The following is an 11093-nucleotide window of genomic DNA, read 5'->3' on the forward strand; positions in this document are numbered from 1 at the left end:
CTGCAAAAAGGTGGGGGGTGTGGGGAGGTAACCTCAGCGTGTGAGCAACCGTGGCCTATCTTTACGCCTGTCTTTTTAAATATAGCCACTGGTGTGCTGAAAAGAAAGAAAGAACAGACAGCGAGAACCTAGTGGGGCAGGTGGCAGCTCATGAGATGGATGCATTTGCAAAGTTACAGTACATTCTGCTTTTGAATGAGGTAATAAACAAGACCGGCAAGGTCAAAGAGGGAGAAGGTCCACCTGACCAAATGATACTGTGGCAAAGAGTGGCCATGACGGGTCCTGGGGTGAGTTTAATACTGAATAAATAACGTTTCTCTACCACCCCCCCCCCATCACTGCAATAGAGTCTGCTAGGACAGCTGTGCTGAATTCATTTGATACGGGTGCCTGCTGACAATGCTGCATTGCTTCGTCTCTGCAAGACAACATGTTGAGCTGGCCTGAAGAGCTTACGGGGACTTGCACAAAATGATTGAGCTTCTACGACCCAAAAGCTGTAACCAACTAAGAAAGTAAAAGTAAGCGAAATAAAACTCCTAAGAGCCGCATGGTACATGCATCTACTCAGGAAGAAGACACAGTGCTCTTTTACCAGCAGATACACAACATGATAGAGATCTTTCATAGCACACAGCCCATCAGGAGAGAGACAAAAATGTAGAGCCCACTCATTTGTTCATTTAGCAGGCTCTTGAAAGCCTAGAGGATGGTTATGAGGTCATCCTGACAAAGTAGCACTCACTCCCTATCTATCTATCTATCTATCTATCTATCTATCCATCCATCCATCCATCCAGCCGAGTGAGACCAGCAGCTTTTGTACCAAAGGAACAGCACAGTGATACATGTGTGGCATACTGTATGTAGGCCAGTCTGAATACAGACCGATACAGCATGTGCTCACTACAGTGGAGGTGGAGATCTAAGTATAATGCAGTGTGAGGGGGAGTGCAGTAGGAGAACTCAGTGTAGGAGAGCCTGTGTCTGTGTCTTTGTGAGTACGTGCGTGTGAATGCATGTGTGTGTGTCCTACAGGGTTGAGGAGGTGTCAAACTGAGGAGGTGAGTGATGGTGGCGAGGCAGAGGAGAGAGAAAGAGGTGGTGTCAGTCGAGGAGGTCTCAGTGATGGAGGGGGGGAGGTTTACTCCGTGCTGACCTGTGGGAGAAGTGCATGTGATGCGAAGTGGAGGAGGAGGAGATGGAGGAAGGAAAGCATGAGGGCAGCAGGAGGAGGAGGAGGAGAGAGTTGTCGAGTCACAGTGTGGAGGTCACAATGAAAGAGGATGGGCAGTGAATGGAGACGCGTTAGGTCTCTGTACTGTAAGAGGTGTGTGTGTGTGTGCGCGTGCATTTGCGTGAGTGTGCGTTTTGGCGTGCTACTTTTGAGCCCACCAGCCAGAGAGCATGAAGTTCTTATTTAGCACAGGAAGAGCAGCTCTGCTTAGCAACCACAGGCGCCCTCCAATCACAAGCATACGGCGCAGACTCTGACTGAGGACGAGTCCTTCCTGGCAGTGTGTGGAGTCTGACAGAGGCCTCTAAATATTGTTCTCCACACCTGCCCACATGCAGAAACATATACAAAACAGATCCAGAGCCTTTTTTCCCCTCCCGCCAGAACTGAACACGAAGCTTTTATGTCACAAAAAAAGACAAAAGTGCATTCGCGCCCGTCTGAGTCGCCTTGGCTACACCGTCTTCTGAACTTTGCAGAGAACTCAAAGTTAATCTAAACCATCCTAATCCGAAAATAAATTATGTATATCCCAAAGAGCAAGGTAGTCGTCCAAATCCCTAAAACATTTATTCTTCTTTTTGCCGCAGCCACGGCACTGTGCATCACCTCAGCACTGCCCCAGTTATGACTGAACCGACAGCAGCCCCCCGATTGTGATCTGCTAGCCACCAAAACAGGAGGCACAAACAAGATTTGGACCAAATGCTGTCTGAACACTGAGCAGTCTGTTTGGTTTAGCTGCGTGAGCTAATCCTCCTGATAGCTTTGAAGGTGTTTGGTGGGCGGATTGTAGGCGAGAGCAGCATGCCGATTTGTCATATGGCACCAGCAGGGCCTACTTCTGCTCTGGCTGGAGCTCCATTAGCACATCTCCAATGTGGTCTAACAGTTCTGTAGCTTAGATCTGCAAGTCATTATAGAGAGACGAGAAGAAATTTAAAGGGATAAATATTTTCGTGCCTTTTTTTGTCTTTTGACCTCTAATGTCTCACCAGGCGAGCACTTAATTTTATATGTGCAGTTACGCTGTTGGTTGCTCTATGTAATGTGCTCTCTGCAGTATATCTAATTCATGCTCTAATTACGAAATTCCACTGGGACAGGCTATAAATTGAGAGAATACTTTGAGTGGGGAGAAGAAGAAGAAGAAGAAAGTCCACAGCGGAGCCTTTGCACGTTCTGCAAATGCCATCCAGAGAAAACGATGGTTTTGATGTGCACTATGGTCTCGGCATTCCAGTAGTTATGTAGGATTATAAGAGCCTAAACCCCCTTGACTGCAGCAGCTTACTAGCTCAGCCAGCAGCAGATGCAGACTCCAGGATTTCCTGTCTCTGCACCAGATGGGCCTGACTCTTAATCACAGAGCTGGAAATCAGGAGGTGATCGAGGAGGAATTGATGATGATTGTGGAATAACACTAACTCAATACAGGCATCTGTTCTGCCACTAACGGACCAACTGACTGACTGACTGGCTTGTTGACTGCAGTCACAGCCAGTGCTCATCTCCTCCCTCATCTCATCATCACTGATCAACACTAATCATCTTCCTCCCTCACTCCATGAGTTATACAAGAAGTCTTTCACACATTAGCACTGCGCTGTGTCATCGAGGTTCAGAGCAGAAACGAGCTAAACCCCGTCCACGCGAAATGATCAGAAAAAGAAACGGGCACTCTTATATGTCTGAAATCCCCGAAATTATTTCTTGTTTAGTTTTAGGGTTTTTGAATAATTGAATTACCTCGATAAGTTGCATGAATGTATTTTATTTATCCATTTTCTGCTCCAATTCTTGCGATTTCACTTTGTAAGAAGCCATTATGCGCCTAAACACAGCAGCGAATGCAAGAAACAAAACACATAAAGAACCTCATTTAAAGTAGGTATTTACAGTATACCACAATACACGTCCAAGGAAATACTGCTGTTTTTTTTGTTTTTTGTTTTTTTATTAACCCACTGGATTTTCTTGACCTCATTCAAATAGCTTTTGCATACTAAAAAACCAGCTGAGAAAAAAAATTACCACATGATACATAGTAATATAATATGGACTGAGGTTAATACTATATTATACCTTTAACCAAGGCGCTGGCTTTGTGCTTGTCCCACAGCTCCTAATACTTTAATTTAAATGCAAAGAATGAATTTGCTTTTACTTGCGGACACTTGAAGTAGTTTGAACACAATGATGTTAAAACCACTGCTGGCATTAATAACTTATAATAACATATTTTATGCTATTTTATTTATTTATTGCTTCTTTTGTTTGTTTGTTTGGTTGTTTGTTTGTGGTTATTTTTACAGGAGAAATCAGTCAAAAGTGTTATGTTATGTGTTTTTTTAAGCTTTTCAACACATGGACTGTTGAAAATACAAAAAAATAACCTTTTTAACTTTAATAATCATTTTAATTGTTGTATATATTTGTATAGACAGAGAAAATTATGTCAGATCTATTTGTAGTCATAAAATAATCTATTAATTGCTTCCAATTTAATTTTCTTAAAATAACCCATAAGGCCAAATTCAAAAGACCATAAAATCATTACATGATAATATCAAAAAAGCAATATGATTCTACTGAAAGTCTATTAATGATAACACTGAATTATTGCCCAGTGTTATCTCTATCAGACATGCAGACACCACCAAAGGCTCCACTCTGTCTTTGAGCACATAACTAGGAAACCGGTGACACAGCAAACTCACAAGCGTGGATTTCCCACCCTCGGAAAGGCTGGAGGTTACGGACCTATCCACACAGCGGCTAAAGAAACAGCACGGTAACAAAGAGAAACTGCTGCACTTCACAGCCTCTGAAAGCCTGGCTCGCAAACAAAGGAGGCGGCAGGTCTTTAGCGCACATTACCCATGACAGAACCCCAGCTGACACTCTTTAAACATGGGGTCATCGCCGCTAGAATGGAGGCCACAACCCCTGGGAGCGCCTGACACCCCTTTTGCCTTGACACACCGTCCCCGCTTTGGCCAAAACACTCTGGCCAGCACAGGAGTGTTGTCTACTGCAGAGGGAGGAGGGAGGGTGGAGCGAGTTTACGTGGGTGTCAGGACTCAGGCGACTGCACTCAAAAGAATGATGTGTCCAACTGAAACTGCAGTTTTTGATGCGCCGGGAGATTGAGAAACATGCTACCAAACCTGAATTCAATGCGATTTGCTCAGTGTTTACAGCACGACGGTGATACGGGTGGGTTGGGTCTTTAATGAGTGGGTCAGACAGGCCCACCAAGGACCAAAGAGTTATACCACGTCAGGATCCAGGGCTTTACAGAGGTCAGCAGACAGATGGGAATGGAAATGAGCTGGCCGTGAGCTCATTTTAATCTGGCTCGCACAGCTGATCCAGTCATTACACTCGCCTGTTTACATGCAAACACACTTTTATACCCGCTTTACATAAAGACACCTACACACAAGTGCAGATAAAGGCATGGTTACCGTGTGATGAAAGCAGTCGAGAGATTTTTTTTTTCATTTATTCATTCACTTATAAAAACAGCTCATGATCAAAACATGCAACCCTTCAGCCTTGGGCACACACTCTGGTTTACTCCAGGTTTGAGACTAATTGCATTGAGCCAGGAGAACAATGGGTTGAGAAATGGAATAAATTGGCCTCACTTGGGTGGTTTTAATATCCATTCCATTAAGGAGGGTCGACACAGTTCTCCAGAGTCTACTTTTACTCTCCACTCATTCAAATGATTGATTGCATTGGGCGTACTGCTTAGAGCTTTTTTTTTTCTTTTTCTTTTTTTAAATATATACAATATTCAAAAAGTTTTTCCCCCTCCAGTTGAAATCCTCTTTCTTGAAGATTTCCATGCTAATCAGAAAAGTTCATATTTAAATTATTACATGCAAAGTTCAGAGCAATGAAGAAAGCAATTTGTGTCTATTCCCATAAAATTTACAGAGTAATAAATATTATTATTCGTCTGAAAATTGACCTAATGGCTCCAATACGGTGACGTTTCATTGGAAATTGAGCCGCGGCTGAGAAAAAATGTTTTTGTCTGCCAGGTGAATATCCCTCCGTCTTTTATCAGAAAGCCATCTGGCCAGTGAACTGGACACAAGGGCATGAGATTGGATGGTGTAAAAAGAATGGGGGTAGGCTGGGTCAGTGTCTTTGGAGCGAGGTCACAGGTCAAGGCCCTTTGACAACACATATCAAGGCCGGGCTCACACACCCTGCATCTTCTGAATGAGAGAGTCTGCGGCGTGCTCTCTCCAATCTGCCCTCATCTGCACATTATAGGGCTAAATGACCAAATGCTGCATTTGATGCAAAACAGACACAATGACTGGCCTGGCCAATCCGGCTTCTGCTGTTTTGTGGGCAGAATACTTTTTTTTTCCCTTTCCCCATTTAGAATATGACTGGGAATACTTGCATGTACACGCACATGTTATCAATAAAAACTAGAATTTTAAATAAATAAATACATTTTAGTCGGTCCAGTAAACTGAGTACCTTCCCCTGGCGGTGTCTGCAACAACCACCATGTTCAGTGCATGAGGTGGGAGTCTAGACAGATGTTACAGGCAGAGGAGCTAACCTTCGGGGCTGCCTCTTATTAATAAAACACCCTGACATCAGAGGGAGGCTGAGACAGACCGATAACATTGTGTTTTTATTTTATGGGTAAGCTGAGCCAAACACAGTCTGTGAGCCTCAGTCCACCCTTTCAGCAGCTTGGCCTGTCAGGCTGATGTATAGGAGAGCGCTGGTGTGCAGCTCCCTGAGGACGGGGCCTGTCTGCTAACTGGGACACAACTGACAGTGAACCACAGCAAACAAACAAACACTGCCCCCTTCGTCCCTTTCAATCCATGATGAGCAGGCCCTCTGTATCTCTCGCGCACTCTCTGAAACACTGACAGTGCAGGAATCAACATTTTGTGGAAATATATAACTCACAGGTCATGCGTCAAGACCTGCTGAAACATCACAGGTGCAAGACTTAAATACCACAGACAGATATTTCTCGACTGCGGAGAGATTTCGTCAAGAGGCCATCCAATTCGTGGAAAGGTGACATAAATCAGCAGCAAAGAGCCTCAACACAACCTCCTCATTTCATGTTTCTATAAACCAGCGTCTATTCCCATTAAAGCAAGTACTGAGGTTTCCCTGTGAGACATCTCCTGGCTCCTGCTCAGACTGGAGCAGCGCCATGGTGATGCATACAGAGATGTCCACTCATTAGCAGAGTCCCACACAACAGCTGCTCTGTGACGAAGGAACAGCCACCTCGTCTCCTGGCCCTTTGTCCATACTAAACATCTCTGACCCACGCAAGGAGCCACAATGGGACACTCACACATAGACAAACATGCGCGCACACTTTTCAGATTTCTTATCCTTGTCCTGATGAGCACAAACCTCTTCTCACTCTTTCACACACACATTTCCATATTCAAGACCTCCTTAAACTCTTATCCCCCCCCTTCTCCACCTCATGGCACCATAATGCACGACCTGCCCCCTCGCTTCTCTCTCACACACTAATAAAATATATCAGGGAGACTCAATTTATCATAATGCAGCTGCCCTTGGGTAACCCTGGGGGTTGGGTGGATGAGTTTTAGGTGATGGGATGTATGCTCGGGAGCATTAAGCTGATTGTTAGTCTCACTTTTTTCCACACACAGAAGAAGTGAGTGAACCTCTAAATGAGATGGGACAGGTACAGAAAGGTGTGATGTGACATTTGATCAGCATTTTTACCCTGTTGGGGCATTTGATAAGGCTGGTAACACTTGTGAAAGATACAATCAATCAGTTAATCAAAGGAAACTTGGCAGGCCTGAGAAGAAGGAAGTCTTCTCAGATTAATGTCAATCAGCGCAGATGATGTAGTTCAGATATCAACAGATACAAACAAACAATTCACTGCAAAATTCCTCAAACACAAAAAGCCATCGTTGTAAAATCAAAAAAGGGGGAAAACACACAGACTTACTCTGCAAGATTTACTGGACCGTTTTCCCGTCAGATCAAATTTTCCTTTTAACTCTTTGAGCAGCTTCTCCAGGTGACTCTTCTCCTCTTTCCCGGTGTAGTCCGGATCTAAGAGCACATAAGCCCGCCAGTTGGCCGAATCAAAGCCCCAGTGGACTGTCCGGTTCTCTAGTCTCTTGTGACTGTGGACAACAAACTTGTGAGGTGGGTACATGAGTCTGCAGTCCATGCACTGGATGCAGGCGGCACCCGGAGAGGTGTACAGTTCCGGGACAAACAGGCCTTTACAACGACCAAAACATTCGTGATACACTTTGAAGCTTTTCTCGGTTCGCTCCAACTCCAGAGAGCCCGACTCCTTGTTGCAGTGAGGAGGGTAAGTACCGCCGTAGATGAGCGCGTTGCAAAGCCGTTCAGCATCCGTCTGAGTGATAAGCCCACAGGACGGTGCCGAGAAGGGCAAGATACCCACCACTTTGAGGATCTCTAGCTGGTCCGCCGTGCACCTGGAGCAATAGATGTGGAGATCGTCGCAGACCGAGTTGATCTGCTGGAGGGAGAAATCTCTGAGAACGCTGTTGAGAATCTGCGGTAGGCACAGTCGTTTCTCACCACCGACGACGAAGCAGGAGATAGGTTCCCGCTCCAGCACCGTCTCGCACCTCTCGGTGGAGCGGTCGGACGGGATGAAAAGTGGACCGGACATCACTGGAGGTGTCTGAGCCGGCAGGGTGAGCATCATCTCGACGGATTTGCCATCTTTCCCGAAGAGTGAGTCCTGGTGCCATCGAGCGGAGAACGCCGCCGGTCCACCGAGGGAGCGCCTGGAACTCAGATTAAACTGCTGCAGAGTTTGCTGAAGTCCAGGATGGGGCTGGAAGCTCGTGCCCTCCATGTTGTCGGTTAGAGAAGAGAGTTCAAAACTCAAAATGCGAGCTGAAATCGACTTATCGGGTCGGGCGTCCTCAGCATCCGGCTACACGCTCAATAACGCGCACTTCCATGTCACCGGAGAAGCTTCCCAGCGCGTCCATTCAGAAAACTGAGAGCTGCTGAAATCATAGGGCAGTTCCTGTAAGCACACGCAATTAAAGTCGACAACTAAGCGACTCCGAAGTCGTATTATCCAACATACAATCACCGGGTACTATGTTTCTATGCTCCTGCGGTTTTACGCACTCCTAATGTGCGCCCGAAATATGCCTCGTCTGCTCAGTCTGGCGTACATTCAGTCTGCTGTCTCCCCACTCACTCAATGTGTGAGTCGCTCTCTCTCTCTCTCTCTCTCTCTCTCTCTCTCTCGCCCTCTCTGTTTGTTTGTGTCTGGTTCAGTCATTGAATCCCAGCCAGGAATGTGACTGACTCCCCGGGCTGGCTCTTCCCTCAGCCAGCTGTTCCTCCCTCTGCTCCAGGGCAGCTGCACATTTAAAAAAAAAAAAGAAAAAGAAAAAAAGAAGGAAAAAAATCTTTCTAAACCCAGGCGAGGGTGGAGCTCTGGAAAATGTAGTTGATGCTGGGAAAGCAAACACAAACTTTACTTCAAATGCATACGCCTTGTAGGTCAGCACTGTTTCAGTCGCAGAAAGCGGTCAGCACAGATTTTAACACGATATGGAGGGATTTGTAAGTGAAAACACTAAAAACATGCAATACTCGAATGCACGCATTAAGTAACTACTGACTTATGTACATGTTTGAAGTTGGCCGTGTTGTACTGTGAGTGCTTCTGTTGTGTTTCTTTTTACGATAATTTACATAGAAATATATTAGCCTAAAAAAAATCTATAGTTTCTAAAATATGCACTTGTATACATTGCTGACCTGTAAATGCAAATGAGGCCTTCAATTAATTAAAATAAGTACACTTGAGGTTACTTATATTACGTTTTCTCCTGCATACAGGAAAGTATGTTTGCGCATACTTTAATTTCATTATGTGTTTATGTCTTTCTTACCTGTGCAGGACGCTTCTGTAATTGCAGAGTGCAAAGACCCATGAGACTGTTAATATTTAACTTCAAAACCTTAATTTAGTAGTGTTGTGATCATTATTTCGGTTATGTTGTGTTTAGACTTTGATACTTGCTGATGTGTAATGCAGTTTCCAGTGTTTGTGCAGCCAAGAATAGTGTTAAAGGTTTAGCTAACAACAGGCTACCATGATGGAAACTCGTGCACCATGAACCCCGGCAGGCGTGAAACGTCGTTGATCAACTCTTAATACAGCTAAACAAAGTAGAAAAGTCATTTTGCACCCTCATTAAAACACGAGGCAACAATTTTAAGTAAAATGCAACTGAAATATATGAAATCTAAATTTACCATTAAGGAAAATGTGCTTGGTTTAAACCGAATTTATACCAATCAAGCCAATTTCAACTGAGTAGATTCCATTATATTTAACAATTTGCATTGTTCTAATGTAAAAAAAAAAATTACCTGGAAGATTTACATGTAATTGCACTACTTTACGTTTGTATTTGGGGGTGGGGGTGAGACGCAGAAACACTACAAAAAGTGAGATCTCACTTTGTAAATCGCCCTACATAGTGACATTTTCTGTTTTTATTTACAGTAAAATTTGTAAACATGACCATGTATGAAGTGTATTAGCTTAAAATTAGAGGTCTTTTGCTTAAGCCCGGTTACCATAATGCGACTTATCCCTCTTAAGTAAGCCCAACTGAGTGCGAGTTGAGGTTACTTAATTATTAGTCAACAAGCAAGACAAGCTATTAAGTTTTACAGTTTAATGGTGTAATAATTAAATAGACTATAACAGAAATTCTCATAGATAATTTCACAGTGTAGTTTTAGTTATTTTACATCAGCAACAAATCAATTTCCTCTTCCAGTTAAATTCAGAAGTTTTCAGAAAGACTAAATGAAAGACAGATATTAATTATGAATTAAATTTAGGGGTTAAAGTGTGGTTGTTCATGAGTTTGTGAACCCTTTGCAATTTCCACGATTTCTGAGCTGATGAATCATCAAATAGGATCTGATATTCAAACAAAATCCGACTAAAATGAACATAAAACATGGTACTTTACATTTCTATTAAACACACAGTAATCAGGCATAGTGCAAACTGGAAAAAATAGTTGAACTGGCAGATTTGCCAAGTTGCAGATGCTCCTTTAGCACCAGCAACCTCCCATCAAATGATTGCTTTTGCTGGTTGTGAGACTTGGTCTGTGATGAAGAGAAATTTTGATCCCTCTAGAGAGGATCAAACTTTGCCTTTATTTATACATTCTGCAGGGAAATCCCTAAACCCACCAGTTCCAGTCTCATCATCTTAACTGGAACATTTGACTCCAAGCATATGGTGAAGTCATTAGCACAGAGGATCACTCTTACTTTTGCACTTTTTTTCAGTTTGAAGTCATAATCTCACTTAACAACTGTTTTCTCTGCTCTAAATGACAGATAGAAATGTGTATACTTTCTAAGCTACCAAGCCACCAGGACAAATGGAGAAAAATTAGCACAGTGGCTAACAATATGCTAACAGGTAAAAGAGTAGGGTTATGCTAACAGCTACGGTAGCAAGCAGCCTTAGCCCCAGAACAGTCTCTGTAAAATCATAACAGTCAAAGGTTTAATGTTTGGTTGTTGTTTTTTTGTTTTTGTTTTTTTTTTAGTTGGCAGTAAAATTGCTATAACAGTTTAGCATTAATAAAACAAAGAAAAAGGACAAAACTGTCTCATTAAACACTTAAGTGACGGTCTGATGTTGGTATTTTGCAGTTTTACATAAGAGATGGCAGTTCACATTGTTTATTACTGTTAGAGTCATGTGGTTTTGGACAGTGCAGTTTACATATATATATATATATATATATATATA

At 43.3% G+C, this 11093-nt stretch overlaps 1 protein-coding gene across 1 annotated transcript in view; it reads right to left on the minus strand.

Annotated features, from left to right (window-relative positions):
• skib (v-ski avian sarcoma viral oncogene homolog b) overlaps positions 1-8523 on the minus strand; it is a 28764-nt gene extending 20241 nt beyond the window's left edge. Inside the window, exon 1 of the mRNA XM_005724597.1 lies at positions 7242-8523. Within this exon, the coding sequence (XP_005724654.1) occupies positions 7242-8135 (894 nt within the window). The 5' untranslated portion in view covers positions 8136-8523. The remainder of the gene's footprint in view (positions 1-7241) is intronic.
• Positions 8524-11093: the final 2570 nt, after the last annotated feature.

The sequence above is a fragment of the Pundamilia nyererei genome, unplaced genomic scaffold (genome assembly GCF_000239375.1).
Source record: "Pundamilia nyererei isolate P.nyererei 1_Seehausen unplaced genomic scaffold, PunNye1.0 scaffold00012, whole genome shotgun sequence".
In the NCBI taxonomy this organism is placed as follows: Eukaryota; Metazoa; Chordata; class Actinopteri; order Cichliformes; family Cichlidae; genus Pundamilia; species Pundamilia nyererei.